This window comes from Dromiciops gliroides, chromosome 4 (assembly GCF_019393635.1).
Source record: "Dromiciops gliroides isolate mDroGli1 chromosome 4, mDroGli1.pri, whole genome shotgun sequence".
Lineage (NCBI taxonomy): Eukaryota > Metazoa > Chordata > Mammalia > Microbiotheria > Microbiotheriidae > Dromiciops > Dromiciops gliroides.
The window spans coordinates 468,891,237-468,908,013 of NC_057864.1; the positions used below are offsets into that span (position 1 = coordinate 468,891,237).

At 46.1% G+C, this 16,777-nt stretch overlaps 1 protein-coding gene across 1 annotated transcript in view; it reads left to right on the forward strand.

The window, feature by feature from the left end:
* The window catches only part of PIGL (phosphatidylinositol glycan anchor biosynthesis class L), a 144,249-nt gene that overhangs the window by 95,206 nt on the left and 32,266 nt on the right, over positions 1 to 16,777 (forward strand). Inside the window, exon 3 of the mRNA XM_043962359.1 lies at positions 9,575 to 9,665. Within this exon, the coding sequence (XP_043818294.1) occupies positions 9,575 to 9,665 (91 nt within the window). The remainder of the gene's footprint in view (positions 1 to 9,574; positions 9,666 to 16,777) is intronic.

Sequence of the window (16,777 nt, forward strand, 5' to 3'; positions counted from 1 at the left end):
TCAGGAAGATCTCAGTTCAAATCCTTCCTCAGAGAGTAAGTCACTTAACACTGTTTCCCTCAGTCTCCTCATCTGTAAAAATTAACGGGAGAAAGAAATGGCAAAACACTCCAGTGTCTTGGCCAAGAAGAGTTGGACCACGACTAGAAAATGACTGAACGACAACAAAAAGAAGGAAAGAGAAGCTGAGTGACAGCCAAGGCAAACACTGAGGAAATGCTAGATTGTGTGGGTTCAGGCTGTGTTAGAGTACAGACTCCAGTGCTCAGGGAAGGCTTTGGGAAGGAGCTGGGACTTCAACTGAGCCTTCAAGGGTGAGTGGGATTTCGATGGGGTGGGGGATTCCAGCCAAATGAATAAGCCTGGGAGGTGGGAGGAATTGAGCCAGACCAGAGCAGGTTATATATTGATAATACATGACCTCATCTGGCCCATTTGGGGATTTTCCCCTTTCTAATGATCTGGGGATTTTTCACTGGCCTAATCTGAGTCAACCTGGTGATGTGTCAGCCAAGAAAACTAATTCAATATTAGGCCACACCAGGAGAATGGTATCTCGGGCGAGGAGGTCTTGGGATCATGAGATCATGGATTTAGAGCTGGAAAGGACCCTAGAAGCCACCCAGTCCTACCCCCTACCAAGGCCTAGGGAGTTGGTGTGACTTGCCCAAGATCGCTAGTCAGGCTGCCATTGGAATCTTATGCTCAATTTCTGGCGCCATGTTTTAGGAAGGACATTAAGCTGGAGAGTATCCAGAGAAGGGTAACCTGTGTGCTAAAGAGCTTTGAAGTCATGGCAGAAAAGGGTCATTTGAATTAACCAGGAACTTGTTTTGGTTGGTTCCAGAGGGCTGGGGCTGAAGTTACAAAGAGACAAATTTAAGTGTGAGGTAAATGAAACTTTGGAATGGGCTGCCTGAGGCAGTGGTGGGTTCACCCTCCCTAGAGCCTTTTAAGACAAAAGCTGGATGACCCCTTATCAAAGGAATAGTGGAGTGGACTGGGTAGTCTGCAGCTGAGATCCTGTGACTTCTTGTTTCTGGGAATTGGGCTTTAAAAGTAAATCCAGGGCAGCTAGGTGGCACAGTGGATAGAGCACCAGCCCTGGAGTCAGGAGAACCTGAGTTCAAATCCGGCCTCAGACACTTAACACTTACTAGCTGTGTGACCTTGGGCAAGTCACTTAACCCCAATTGCCTCACTAAAAAAACAAAAGAACAAAAAAAGTAAATCCAGGGGGTGCAGCTAGGTGGCACAGTGGATAGAGCACCAGCCCTGAAGTCATGAGTACCTGAGTTCAAATTCGACCTCAGACACTTAACACTTACTAGCTGTGTGACCCTGGGCAAGTCACTTAACCCCAATTAAAAAAAAAAAAAGTAAATCCAGGGAGGCAGCTAGGTGGTGCAGTGGATAAAGCACCAGCCCTGGATTCAGGAGGACCTGAGTTCAAATCTGGCCTCAAACACTTGACACTTACTTAGCTGTGTGACCCTGGGCAAGTCACTTAACCCTCATTGCCCCTCCAAAAAAAAAAAAATTTAGTAAATCCAGAACCCAAAGACTGAGTTCTTAGTTCACTGTAGACACAACTTCGTTTTGGTGACATCATAGTTGCTGTTTCCTCCATGTAGGGTGACAGATGGCAGAGAAGGCCCTCAGCAGAGTCGCTCCAGGTAGGGGATTGCCTCAGTCCAGTTGGGTGAGCAGTGAGAACCATACAAGAGGCCACATCCCCATCAGACTGATGCTGCTGCCCCTCTTATGGGATGTCTGAGCTGGAAAGGAGATTAGAAATCACCTGATCCAACCCCATGCTTGAAGGAGAGGAGGGGGGAGGATGAGTCTCTACGTGATTGTTTCCCCTTTCAGTAATGCCATGAGGACGGATGGGTGGATAAATGCATTCAGGCATTCCTACTTGGAAAATCCTTTCAAGGTGAAAGACATTTTATAAATGGCTGCTAATGTCATTTCCAGCCTGCTCAGCTACAGGGATGACGCTTTTTACTTTATGCAGATCAGTAATGAGGTTGTTTGGAGAGCTCCTCTTACTTAGGGCACAACTGTATTTCACAACATCCCTTCCCATCACCTGTGTCCTTAAAGCTCTAATCTTTAAATAAATACATGAATAAATAAATAAATTTAAAATTAAATTTAAAATTTTCTTTAAATTAAAAAAAAAGTCTAATCTGATCATCCTGCAGTCCTAGTCAGAATTTACTGCGATCGCATATTTACTTTGCATTGTGCCAAGTTTTGTGGAGGCTACAGAAGTCAAGACCGTGGTCTTGCCTTCTCTTGCCCCAAGCTTCCCTCTCTGCAAAATGGTGATAAATCATACCTTCCAGAGTTGTTTTGTAAGGAAAGTGCTTAATAAACCTTCCAGTGTTATATAAGCATGAACTGTGATTTATTGTCTTTATTATTGCCTCTTACAACAAAAATTCCACAAACATTGAAGTGCTTACTATGTACAAAGCTCTATGCTAGCTGTTGAGGAAGTAGGACAAACAACAGAAACTGTCCCTGTCCTCAAGGAACTTACATTCTACTAGGGACAGTATCACATGTACATGTAAGCAAATGCAAAGTAATACAGAAAAATGTCCAAAGAGAAACCTACCAACTACAGCAAGGGAGGATCCAAAAGGGCCTTGGAGGAGCAGCCACTGAGCTGTCCTTCAAAGAAAGTTAGGGACGGCAGCTAGGTGGCGCAGTGGATAGAGCACCAGCCCTGGATTCAAGAGGACCTGAGTTCAAATCTGGCCTCAGACACTTAACAATTACTAGCTGTGTGACCCTAGGCAAGTCACTTAACCCCAATTGCCTCACAAAAAAAAAAAGTGCCAAAGTTAGGGAGTCTGTGCTTTGAGCTTTCTTTGTGTCCCCTGCACTTAACACACTGCCTAGCATAGAGTATGCACTTTATAGATACTTGTTAATTGACTAAGAGACAGAGGTGGGGGGCAGCTAGGTGGCACAGTGGATAAAGCACCTGGATTCAGGAGGACCTGAGTTCAAACACTTGACACTTACTAGCTGTGTGACCCTGGGCAAATCACTTAACCCTCATTGCCCCACAAAAAAAAAAAAGAGAGAGAGAGACAGACAGACAGACAGACAGAGGTGAAGGAAGAATGCCTTCTAGACAGAGGAGAACCACCTGTGCAAAGGCATGGGTGTGTAAGCCAGACTATTTGATACAGGGAATCACAGCCAGTAGGCCAGATTAGAATAGAATGTTCACTGGGTAATATGAAATAAGACTGGAGAAAGTAGGTAGGTTTCAAATGTCAGGCTGAAGATGTTGTCATTGATCGTAGAGACAATAGTGAGCCACTGAAGATTTAGGAGTAGTGGATGGGCATGGTCATATCCGTGTTTTAGGAATATCAATTTGCTAACTGTGTGAAGGCTGGATTGGAGAGGGGCCAGTTAGAGTCCTTTAAGCTCTCATTACTTTTGAACTTCTTTTTACCCACAAGAAACAGTTATCATGGAAGGTTGGTGTTGATCAAATCTTCCTAGGTTGCAAAACAGTTGTTGCCCACAGGATCCTACCCCCCACTTTTTTTTTTTAGTGGAAAATTACCCAGCTGTACTTTCATGACTCAACATTCTTGCTTTCAAGCATGCAGGGAGCTAATTTTACCCCTCCCCCTTAGGGGGACTTGGTTTGCAAGGGTTTCTGACATTGTTGATTTCCACTCAATTAGAGTGACCTTTATCTCTGCAAACTAGTTAAAACCTGCTCTGCTCAAGCCACCCCCTCCCATCTCTCTTCTCTTTTCCCCTCCCACTCTCTTATTATGTGTGTGGATATATGTATGCATATATAATATATATGTGTGTGTGTGTGTGTGTGTGTATATACATTGCATGTATGGGCTTCCGCAGTAGGCCACATCTTTACCATCACAAAATTGATTGGGAGATGTAGAGAATAAAAGATCCCACTATGTTGATTGTAAAAAAAAAAATTGATTCAGGAGAACAAAACACCACCTTAAAGGCTTCTTCAACAAGCTGTCTCCCATTCATTCCACAAAAATATCCCCAATCCTGGAAAGATATGACCATTGGGATGACTTTATTAGATGAACTTTTCAACATAAACATCAGGAGAGGTATAAGAGATGGAGGTATGCTCGACAAAGGATTTGGCCATTATCATGAAACAAGTCCGCTGCAAAGTTCAAGTTGAAGAATTAATTCCTTGGGGCAGCTAGGTGGTACAGTGGATAAAGCACTGGCTCTGGATTCAGGAGGACCTGAGTTCACATTTGGCCTCAGACACTTGACACTTACTTAGCTATGTAACCCTGGGCAAGTCACTTAACCCACATTGCCCCCACACACACACACACACAAAAAGGCAACCAAGAAGAATTAATTCCTCATGACAGATGGCAAGTCCCAGATGCTATTCTTTGTAGGTAACATTGTTCATCAAGCCCTGAAACACTGAGAAACCTCCTGAAAGAGATTCATAACCATTCAAGAGATTTTGGCTTAACCATCTACATAGGAAAAATCAAGTGGATTAAAAACAGATATTACGGGGGCAGCTAGGTGGTGCAGTGGATAGAGCACTGGCCTTGGATTCAGGAGGACCTGAGTTCAAATCCGGGCTCAGACACTTGACACCAGCTGTGTGACCCTGGGCAAGACACTTAACCCTCATTGCCCCACCACCACCACCACCAAAAAAACAACAATAACAAAAAAAAAACAACAGATATTGCTCAGGTCATGACATGGAGTTAGATGAATGACCTATATGGAATTTGTGCACTAGAACTTGGGACTAAGTAACAGATGAATGATGACTTGATTCCAGAAAGAGGAAAACAGTTCTGGATTGTCTTTAGAAAAGTATAAAGCTCTTTGAAATAGCTGTCCTGGGGGCAGCTAGGTGGCGCAGTGGATAGAGCGCCAGTCCTGGATTCAGGAGGATTCAAGTTCAAATCCGGCCTCAGACGCTTCACACTTACTAGCTGTGTGACCCTGGGCAAGTCACTTAACCCTCATTGCCCCACCAAAAACAAAAACAAACCAAACAAACAAAAAAAGAAATAGCTGTCCCAATAAGGAAGTAGAGCACAGTGTGGAAAGAAAGCTGTTTAGTTTTTCATTAGGAGGGCCTATCGTGGAATTGAATACACCAAGGTCATCTACTGCATCCTGGGCCACTGCCAATCATCCTGACTTTTGTCCTGCCACTGGATTTTGATGATTCTGGAAGAGAGTCAGGCTGACAACTTTGTGCAACTCTGCCTCACTTAAATCCAATTCACTGGCAAGTCAAGTCATCCCCTCGTGATGTTATCGGTCCTCTTTGAAAACAAAGGACAAACAACAATAATATCAAAGCTCTTTGAAGTTTGACTTCAGACTTTTCCAGGAACAAAGGTCCATCTTTTTGATGCCAATAGCTCATCAGTATCCTATGGCTGTGAGTCATGGAACATTAGAGTCTCTGAAGAATTAAAAATGATCATCACACCAAAGGCAAAGGAAAGATGCATGGTGGGTGTGAGCAGGCTGAAAGTGAGGAACTTTGAATAAGGACTCCTGAGAGAGACATCATCAGAGAAATTTTGTAAAAGCAAGAAAGACCAGCTGGTCATGTGGGGAAGGATGCAGGCCCATAGGCAGACAGTCAGAGTGTTCTTCTGGTAGCCTCAAAAGGTCAGGAGACAGAAAGGAAGACAACAAGCACATTGGGTGAACTTGTGGGAGGACGTGGTCAAGAACTGACCTGGAGGATCCACTTTAGAATTTCGATCTACCTGGGTGCACATAGTTTATATTTACTTATCTATGTATTCGTTGCTTCCTCCCTCAGTGGAAGGTCAGCTTCTCATGAGAAAGGACCATTTGCTGTCTTTCTCACAGGATCCTCAGCACCTCACACAGTGAGCCATATAGTAAGCACTCAGTTGAGTTTTTCATATTTCACAATTCAGAGGTAAAGAGCCAGAGTGACAACAAATGCTTCAGAGCAAAATTATCTAGTTCAACCCAGGATCTTACAACAGAGAAAAATGAGGCCCAGAAGAGCTGGGATAGTGACTTGCCCAAGGGCTTTCAGCTAGGAACTGAACCAACCCTGTCAGTCAAATCTCCTGACTCCCAGGCCAGTGAGTGACTCGATGGCAAAAGTGTTCCACTTTAGTGTCCCTGTCCCCCTTGGTAAATGTTCTGGCTTTCCAAAGTCCATTGCTGCCGTTGGCCAGAGGGACCTTCTGTGTGAAAAACACCAGGCTGTTGATGTTGGAGAGAGCTAAACAGAGCGGCTGCCTCGAGCATTCAGAGCCATACACGTGCAAGAGAACAGCCCTCCCACCTGGGTGCGGAGGAGGCAGAGGAATGAATGAACTCAACTGGAAACTTCCCTAGGGAACACCCCTTTGTCTCCACCAGGTAACACCCCACCTCTGTGTGGCTGGGGGCCACAAACGCAGAAAAATGCATCACAAGGAAGGCAAAGACAATTTAATTCGATTATGGCATACTGTTTTGGAAGGGAAAGACTGAGTGCAAGAGGGAAAGCAGCCTGGGGTATTTTGAGTTGGAACACCTGGCTCTACTCTTATTACCTGTGTGACATCTGGCCAGCTGCTTCCCATCTCCTGGCTTCAGGCTCCTCCTCCTCCTCCTCTCTGCCTTGAGTGTGTGGGATTAGGTCATCTCTAAGTCCCTCCCCGCCAGCACCAAGTCCTATGGCGTTATGAAAAGATTAAACTCATCCAGTTTTTAAATGAAGAACAAGAAGAGGAAGACTGGATTGAATAAATTCAGCTACGATATCAAAGTATATTTTAATTATGTATTGGCAGTAATGAGGGGAAGTGGAAGGGAAAAGGTAGGAAAGTCAAGTGTGAAGGGTAATGTGGAAGGGTCTCAAGAATCAGTTTGTTAGAGGAGGAGGAGTGAAGAGGAAGCCATCACACCTAGGGAGAATGGAGAGGACAAAAGGGTCAAATGCTCCCCTCTCTTCCTCTACATCCCCTCTCCCTCCCGGTGGATGACTTTGGCCCCCTACTTCACCGACAATGTCAATGCCATCCGTTGTGAGCTCCCTCATCTCCCTTTCTGAATACCTCCAAACTCTTCCAGAGCTTTGCCTTCCCCATCCACCTTGGCCCCAGGCTCTGGGGACAAATGGCACCGGGATAGGCCAACCCCTCTATTTCTGCCCTTGATCCCATGTCTTCAAGCATTCCTTCCCTTTCTCTGCTGCCTACAAACAAGCCCCGATCCCTCCCCCATCCTTAAAAACTCACCCTTGAATTGCCATCCTTTGAGTTCTGTCTCTCTTCCCTTTTACCACCAAGCTTCTAGGAAGAGTCACCTATTACTACTGCTCCCAATTCTTTCCCACCTACCGTCTTCTTAGCCCCTTATAATTAGGCTTCTAATCCTATTGCTAGATGGCAAATATTCTCTTCCAGGTTACCAACCAGGCCCTAACTTCCAGATCCAGTAGCCTTTTCTTAATCTGTATACTCCGTGACCTCTGCCACTTCGGACACTGTTAACCAGCCCCTCCTCCTACATGCACTCCTGTCCCTGGGCTTCTTTGACACTGTTGTCCCCTGGCTCGCTTCCTACCTGCTGGAGCACTCATTTTAAGTCTTCTTCACAAAGTCATCATCTGTCTCCCAGACCCTGAGTAGAGGAGGCCTTCAGGTTCAGAACTTTGACCTTTTCTCTCCCTTGGGGATCTTGTCAACACTCATTGGTTCAATCATCCCTACACATGTGACTCTCAGATATCTATGGCCAGCCCTAATCTCTGTATTGCACTCTAGTTCTGCATGGCTAGTTGTCTACTGGACATCTCCAATTGGGTGGTCCTTCAGCAGTGAAAAATCAGTGTCCTATACACAGCTGATCATCTCTGCCCCTCACCAACCAGTCTCCCAAACTTGAGTGAGCGGTGGTCTCACTATAGTTTATAATCTCAGTGACTCTTAACTCTTTTCTCTCCATCATCATCCCCCATGGCCAATCATCAGTTGCCAAAGCAAAATGGAACCGTGTCTGCTGGAGCCTGGAGCCTCTGCTTCCTGCATCTCTCTTTCAAAGATGATGCTGAGGGGTAAGCGAGGTGGCACAGTGCATTCAGGAGGACCTGAGTTCAAATCTGGCCTCAGACACTTAATACTTACTAGCTGTGTGACCCTGGGCAAGTCACTTAACCCTCATTGCCCCGACAAAAACAAAACAAAACACAGCACAAAACAAAGATGATGCTGATGACTTCTGACTCCAAGGGAAGCAAAGCCAGGAATAGGGGAGCCCTCCGTCAGTCCATGGTGTCACCCAGTGCTATGTTCACTCCAACCCCAGCAGCTTTGCTCGGGCTCTTTCTCTTACCTGAAATCACCTCCCCACTCTTCTCTGCCTCTGAATCCTTCAAGGGCTAACTTTAAGCCTCTCTCCTTCATGAGGACATCTCATCAAGTGTAGCCCACACTGAGGCCCCAGGGCACTAAGAGCCTGCAAAAGAGAAGTCTAGTATTTGCTTCTGCTGCCATCAGATACTGATCTCGGGGAGTTTGGGACATCTCTGACTAGACTGGCAGCTCCTCATTAGGCAGGGACAGAGTGTGGGGGCAGTAGGAAGAGGTCTGGATTTGGAATTACAGGCCCCGAGTTTGAATCTCGGTCCTGCTCTATACTGTGTAGATTCTGCTAGAGGGCCTCTGCGTCGTTCTCTAAGCCTGTGGCCCTGTGACCTCATCTTCTGTTCGTCCCGCAGGCCTGTGGCATCTCTCACAGGGCTAGGCTGAGAGCTCTCCTTCAGTGTTAGCCATCCTCGGTCTCCTCTTCATGGTCCCAGCTTGGCAGCCAGGAGAGAGCCTTTATGAATCATTGTGTGCACCTCCCCCCACATCAGTGCCAGTGTGGTGTAGGGTTAGAGAGTCAGCCTTGGAACCAGCAAGACCTGGCTTCCAATCCCATCTCTGATAATGCGAGGTGTGTGACAGTGGGCGAGTCACTCAGTGCTCTGTGCAGAGAGGAGACTCATGGGAGGTGACACCTGTCATTTGTATGGAAAAGACCCTCCCGTGTGGTTTAGGCAGCCAGCCTCACATCCAGGGAGATCTGGGTTCATGTCCTGCCTCTGACATATACTGGCTACACCACCTGAGGGCAGTCGCTCAGCGGCTGGCGTCCTAACCAGCTCTCTAGGCCGAGAGGCTTCAGGGAAGGTGGTGATCAGCATCTTCATCTGAAAGTCCTCTCTATCGATGATAACACAGGCCCCCCTTTCTCTGCCCCCCAGCCCTCTTCCTATCGGCCAGTGCTGAGCATCCCTGAACTTGGGTAGGCTCTCAGACAAGACCCATAGACCTCCCTGCTCCAAGGCTGCCCAGCTCGGTAGGATCTGTCAGTGCTAACCCTACACTGGTGTCATCGTTGGTGACCTGGTCACCTCTTCACCATGATGACACGTGAGAGTAGCCTAGCGGACGAGGCTTCCAAAGGACCGACCTCATGAGTGAGGACTCTCCAGGAGCCCCCTCGTGCTGACCGTGCTTCTCCTCTCTTTCAGACACCTCCCGGATGACCCGAATGTCCGGTGGAACCCAGAGCTCCTGGCGACCCTTCTCCTGAGGCACATCAAGGCCAACCACATTGATCTGGTAATGTAAGCCCAGGGACTCAGCTGACCCTGCTGGTCACCCGGGGAGGGTTTGTTCTGGCTCCCTGGAGCCAGCAGACCTGGGTTGGAATCCCAGCCCTGCCACTCACAAGCTCAAGGACTCTCTTAGAGCCTCAGTTCCCTTTTCTGTAAAATGGAGATGATGCTATTGATGCTCCTGCCTCCAGAGTTGTTGGGAGAGCAAGGAAGGTGCTTTGCACATCATAAAGAAGCACTAGCGGTGATGTTCAATCATTCAGTTGCCTTTCATGTAGAAATCCACGTTACCATTATCCCCTCCCATTTCCATAGTTCTTAGTGGAGGATGTGGCAGTAGGAGAAGGGGCCCAGACTCGTTACCTTCTTCCTCACTGGCTAGATGACTCTGGTTGTACAATGTCCCCTCCGGGTTTGCTGAGAAGCTTGTTTCCACCCTCTCGTTTGAGCCTCATCACAGTCCTATCGGCCAAATAGCAAAGGCATTCCTATGCCCACTTTACAGATGAGAAAATCAAGACCCAGAAAGGTGAGATGACTTTGGATTGGTGACCCACTGATCTGAGCTATGCAACAAGAGACACTGGTGTGTGTGTGTGTGTGTGTGTGTGTGTGTGTGTTTTTTGTGTTTTTTTGCAGGGCAATGAGAGTTAAGTGACTTGCCCAGGGTCACATAGCTAGTAAGTGTCAAGTGTCTGAGGCTGGCTTTGAACTCAGGTCCTCCTAAATCCAGGGCCAGTGCTTTATCCACTGCGCCACCTAACTGCCCCTGTGTGTGTGTTTTTACGAGCCCCAGACAACCAATCCAAAGACCCGAGTTCTGGTCAAGTCACTCCACTTGGGTTAACTGACTCATTTCCTCATTTGTAAAATGACAAGACCAAAACCTATGCTGCACTGTCCTGTTGCTTTGATAGTGTTGCTGTGAAGATTAAACGGGATTTTTTGAAAGTGTGCTAATGTGCTTTGAAACTATAACGCCCTCTATACATAAGAGGTAGAGAGAGAAGGGGAAAAAGAAACCTCAGCCGGCCTTTGAATCACAGTGCCAGGGGCTCTCAGGAGGCTCCAAAGCCTTTGTCAGTGGTGAGATGGGCCACAATTCTAGGGAACCTAAAAGGAGCCACCAAAGGGACTGTCAACGCCAATTCTTGTGGCTTCCTTATCCTCAGCACAATACGGCCGATTTTCCATCAGCCCTGGAATTTAGGGAGTCAATTAACCTCCTCTCCAATGTGAGAGATGCATGTGATTTAGCCTCCACATTAAGCAGTTCAGACATCCCAAAGAACAGCAGGGGTCTTGGAAGTCAGCTGCCCAAAACCCGCTCGTTAACCAGAGAAATGGTTCCCCACACACTGGGTTCCTAAGCAGAGAGGGCGTGCCTGGGGAAGCCAGTCAAGGCTGGTTCAGATTAGAAAATGCTTTTCCCACAGCCAGGGAGTTCAAAAACAGGGGCTTCAGGGAGCCATAGACAGGGGTGCCCTTCCCAGACACTGCTCCAGAATTCCAAGGGTTCCTCTCAGGTGGGAATCTCTGACGATTCTGTGTGATCCTTAGGGAACCTAGGCAGTCTAATGATCCTGGTGCTACCATGTCCCATGGTAGCACTCTCTTGCTCGTTGGCATGCCTCATGCCAGTGAAAGCTCTGGCGGCTTACCTAAGGTCACTTAGCCAGTCAGTGATCAAATCTTGACTAGAATATGTCTTTCAGCCAAAGCCTCCTTCTATCATTATCTTATCTTCTTTGGCAAATATACTCTAAGCATCAAGCAGGAATCTTATAAGATGATATGTGTAGGGGAAGCTGGGTGGCGCAGTGGATAGAGCAACGGCCCTGGGGTCGGGGGGACCTGAGTTCCAATCCGGCCTCAGAAACTTAACACTTACTAGCTGTGTGACCCTGAGCAAGTCACTTAACCCCAATTGCCTCACCAAAAAAAATAATAATATGTGTATAACTGGAAGAATGTTAAAGACCATCCAATCCAACCCCCTCATTTTACAGATAAAGAAACTGAGTCACAGAGAGGTTAAGTTCTTGCTCAAGGTCACACAGCCAGTAAGTGCCTAAGTCAGGATTCGAACTCAGGTTTTCCTAATTCTAAGTCCAACACTTCATCTGCTATTCCACCTAACTGTCTGAATCAAACCATTTTCTGACTTCCCAAGATGTAACTGAAGCTCTTCTGTAGCCAACATTCCAAGTGTGTGAATGAGTTTGTTATCCAATCTTTTTTTTTTTTTTAGTGAGGCAATTGGGGTTAAGTGACTTGCCCAGGGTCACACAGCTAGTAAGTGTTAAGTGTTTGAGGCCAGATTTGAACTCAGGTCCTCCTGACTCCAGGACCGGTGCTCTATCCACTGCGCCACCTAGCTGCCCTTGTTATCCAATCTAACAAACATTTATTAAGTGCTTACTGTGTGCTAATTGCTGGAGATACAATTAATAAAAACAGTCCCTACCCTCAAGGAGCTTACAGTCTGATAAGGGGAGACAACACATATTGCAGTGGCAGCCCAATTGGGACCCCTGACCCCTGGGATGTGTGTGCATGGTGCCCCTGCTCCTGGCTTCTGGCCTCCATGTGCACTTTGCCCAAAAGACCCTTCTCAGGGTTCATCTCCTTGCTCGTGGGCTTTGCTCATAGCTTTTCTGAATGCTTTTTCTAGCCTGCACCTAGAGTGTTTGTGTTGGATCAGCATAGGTACAATAATTGTATCTTGTACGTATAGTGAGGGTGCTCTCTGGCCTCATTCTCCCAGAGCAAGGCTGGCTACACCTTCCACTCGGGGTCCTAGGAGTATCCCTGAAGGTTGAATAGACATTTTTTTATATTTAGATTTATATATATATTTCTTTAATACCATCAGTGTGAGCCCCAATTTTGGGTGTGTTCCCCCCACTGTTTCATTTAATGAATTTATATATGCACACAAGGATATTATTATATTATATTATATTATATTATATTATATTGTATTGTATTGTATTGTATTGTATTGTATTGTATTGTATTGTATTGTATTATAAGATTTGCATATATATTATATTATGTATATATATATATCAACAAAAGAATGTTTACTTTGAAGATATAACAAGAACAAAAGTATATCATTTTTCCCTGAGCCCTGCAAGGGTGCACTCCTAGGGAACTATTCCACTTCTACCCAGTATCTGGGGAGAGTAAGCTCAGACATCCTTCAGTGTCTTCATCTAGATGCAGCATGAAAGAAAGGTAGATAGATACATCCTCATCTCAACTCTCTCTGGGCGTTAATGCAGGGTTGGCTTCAAAAACTCAGCATGAGGGCAGCTAAGTGGCGCAGTAGATAAAGCACCTGCCCTGAATTCAGGAGGACCTGAGTTCAAATCTGTCCTCAAACACTTGACACTTAACTATCTGTGTGACCCTGGGCAAGTCACTTAACCCTCATTGCCCCTCAAAAAACAAAAAACAAAACAAAACAAAACCGAGCATGGACACGCTCCCAGACTCCCAAATGGGCTCTCTCTCCTGACTTCCCTTATGCCTCCCAACTTCCTTTACTTAAAATGAAAGAGGGGCAGCTAGATGGTACAGTGGTTAAAGCACCAGCCCTGGATTCAGGAGTACCTGAGTTCAAATCCGGCCTCAGACACTTGACACTTACTAGCTGTGTGACCCTGGGCAAGTCACTTAACCCCCCCATTGCCTGCAAAAAAAAAAAAAATGAAAGAATCAGTGCTGAGGCAGGCCAAGGGTAGATAGAGGCACCTATTCCTGGGACCAGATGTTGGCCCCAGATGGCGAGAGGGCCAGAGGCCTCTGCTCTTATATCATCACCTCTCCACATACACCATCTAGCAGGAAGAAGTCAGATTAAGAAAGACAAATTAAACCAAGGAAGAAGAGGTTCAACTGAGAGAGAGCTCAAGGCCAACTAAGGATGTCTGATGTGCCCTGGTTATGGGTCTGCAGCTGCAGATGAAGTGTCATTCCCCATGTGGCTAGAAGAACAGAGCTGCTTATAGAATTTCTACAGATGCCCCAAAGTCTCCCCAATGCATTTCCACTATACACCATCACCACTGTCCCCAAAGGGGTTCCTCAGTCTCTTCCCTATGGGAAATTACATTCATGGTTCTCTGTGAATGCTCATAGGGACTGGGTTTATTGGCCAGTCTCCCATTGCCCATGTATCTATCTATTAGTACTTGTTTCTTTTTCTTTTTTCCTTTCTGTAGGGCAATGAGCGTTAAGTGACTTGCCTAGGGTCACACAGCTAGTAAGTGTCAAGTGTCTGAGGCCCGATTTGAACTCAGGTCCTCCTGAATCCAGGGCCGGTGCTCTATCCACTGTGCCACTTAGCTGCCCCCCACTTGTTTCTTTTTCAAAACACTTCATCATTTGTTGCCCAAAAGGCTAAAATGACTCATCCAAGGTCACATATTGGATTAACAGCAGAACCAAGCATTGAACTCAGTTCTTCCCACTCTGGGCCCATAGGCCATAATGTGCCAACAACGAGATATACAAGGCTGTGCTGAGGAGATAGCCAAGGTGGTGAGGCCTTCAGTATGAATGGGGATTTCTCCTGAACATTCGATTGAAAGTATTTTCAAACATGTCTCCAGGAGGCAGGGGAGAGAGAGGGCCAAGAGGTTGGGGATTCTGGAGAATAAGCCTATGCTGGGCTCAGGCTAAGGTCCCTAGTAGGGCAGAGGTGCCATGGAGCTAGACTAGAGAATGACCCTCTCAGTGCCCAAGCTGAGAAGGCAGGGCGCTCACTGCACTGGATTTGGTGAAAAGGAACTTGGATTGGAATCCCAGCTCTGCTTTTTACTACTTGTATGACCTTGGGAAATCCAATCCAGTAACCTATCCAACAAGTTTTACTTGTCTACAGACATTTGTTATAAGAGCTTGTCTTTCCTTTTCTTTCAACGGGTGGTTGAAGCAGGAAGTAGAGAAAATAGATCTTTGTTCATCGTAAAAAATGAACAATTTTAATATAAGCAGGAAGAAATATGTTTAAAGATAGCCAATCCAGGCGGCATCTATAAAGGGCCTTCGAAAAGAATGGGCCCTCAAGGGAGCTTACCTTCTACTGGGGAAATGAGACAGTGACACAGAGAGAGAGAGATATGCTGACAGATAGGTAGAGCAAGCATATACTAAGTGCTTACATGGGCTAGTCACTGTGATGATAATGATAATAAGAGGAAGGAGTTAGATAGAGGAGGGGGAGGAGGAGAAGAAGGGGGAGGAGGAGGAGGAGAAGGAGAAGAAGAAGAGATAAGAATGTGCACAGTGTTTTAGAGATAGCAAGAGCTATAACAATGTTAATTGAGTAGAGTTGATGGTAACAGGAAGTAGGAGGCAACACCTGAGTTGACCCTTGAAGGAAGCTCAAGAGTCCAAGAGGAAAAGTGAACATACTCAGATAGGTGCCTAGGTCACCTGCAGGGATCCTATCTGAGTGTGTTCATGGCCCTTAATTTTTTTAGAATTGGGTTTAACTCATTCCTTCCTTTCCCTCTGGAAGACAATTCCTGGGAAAGGCCCCTTCACCCCTGAGACAGAAGTGTGCTGGTAAATGGATAAGAAATGGAGGATTGGGGAGGGGTGGGGGGCCGAGGCAGAAAGGACACTTTTTATGGTCTATTCTGCATTCAAGACATTTTCTTCTTCACTTTCTTAAGTCTAGATGTCAACAAAGCAATAAAGCATGCCTGATTTGTAGTGCTTGAAGATTTCCAAAGTACAAATGCTCGCACTGAAGAGTTTAACAGTCATCTCACTGAGGGGCAGCTAGGTGGCACAGTGGATAGAGCACCGGCCCTGGATTCAGGAGGACTTGAGTTCAAATCTAGCCTCAGACAAGTAACACTAGCTGTGTGACCCTGGGCAAGTCACTTAACCCCAATTACCCCACCAAAAAAAAAAAAAAAAGAACCAAAAAAAACCCCACAATCATCTCACTGGTCTGAGCTGGCTCCAGCACACCCCTGGAGACTACCCAGGGTATGGAGCCATCAACCCTCAGCAGGGGAATACGCCCCCCCCCACCACGTTTCATTGTCCCATTAGATGAGCCTGGCACCTAGTAATGTCTGACCAAGCTCTAAGCAATCCATAGCACCTGCTTCAACCACCTTCATGGCCGTTGGAATCAATTGTTCTCACCTGCCCATTCCATGGGGGTGAAGTGGGGGGTGGGTTTGATCAGATTAACCTTGAAGTGTCACGAAGAATTACAAGACTCAGTGACTCAGTTTCCCAAGTTTTATTAAAATACTGTGAGTGACCACAGGGAGACCACCAGGGGGTGTCTCCAATTGGGAAAGGAAAGTGGTTATGTTTATAGTGAGAAAAAATAGGTTATCTCCTCATTATCTTAATCTTCTCCGTAAGGAGGTACATGAGAGGTCTTATCCTAGTTTGGACTTCCTGGGGTCCTAAAACAACCCCTGAGGTGGGTACCTTTTTCCTTGAAGGTGTGTTTTGGGGTTTTATGTGTCATAAGGTGAACCTAAGGACATATTTGGTCCTTTCTGCACATGTTCCTAAAGACGTGCTTAAACTTGTCACCCTGTGTTTCTAACAGATGAGCCTAAATATCATAGTTCTTTACTTAAGATCTGGTTTCTAAGTGTCCTGTCATCTAGGAATATGAATGGCTATTAATGGTTAATGATCCCTCGTTACTGTCTCTGTTGATAGTAAGGGTTGATAGGGACTGTACTGTTGATAAGAACACAAACCTTAGTTTCTCTGTTAACACTTTTAGGTACTATTGATAAGGACTCAAACCTCAGTTTATCTGTTAACCCCTTTTTGCTAGGTTTGATTGATAGGTTATCTGTTAACCCTTTTAGCCTCCTCCATCAGGAGGAAGTCTTTACATGTGTGAGGTAGCCATCCCCCTAATTCACCAAGGGGTTTGATGCCCACCAGTTACCATCAACCTGGTCTAATCGATCTACCAAGATGGTTTTACTGGGGTGTGGACACTGTGCATGCTACAGCTTCTGAGGAGGGTGATAGGGAGACACCGAAGGTGAATGAACAGCCCTCACAGCAGAGGTTCGAGTCCTCCCTAAATACCCCATACACCCCAAGTATCTA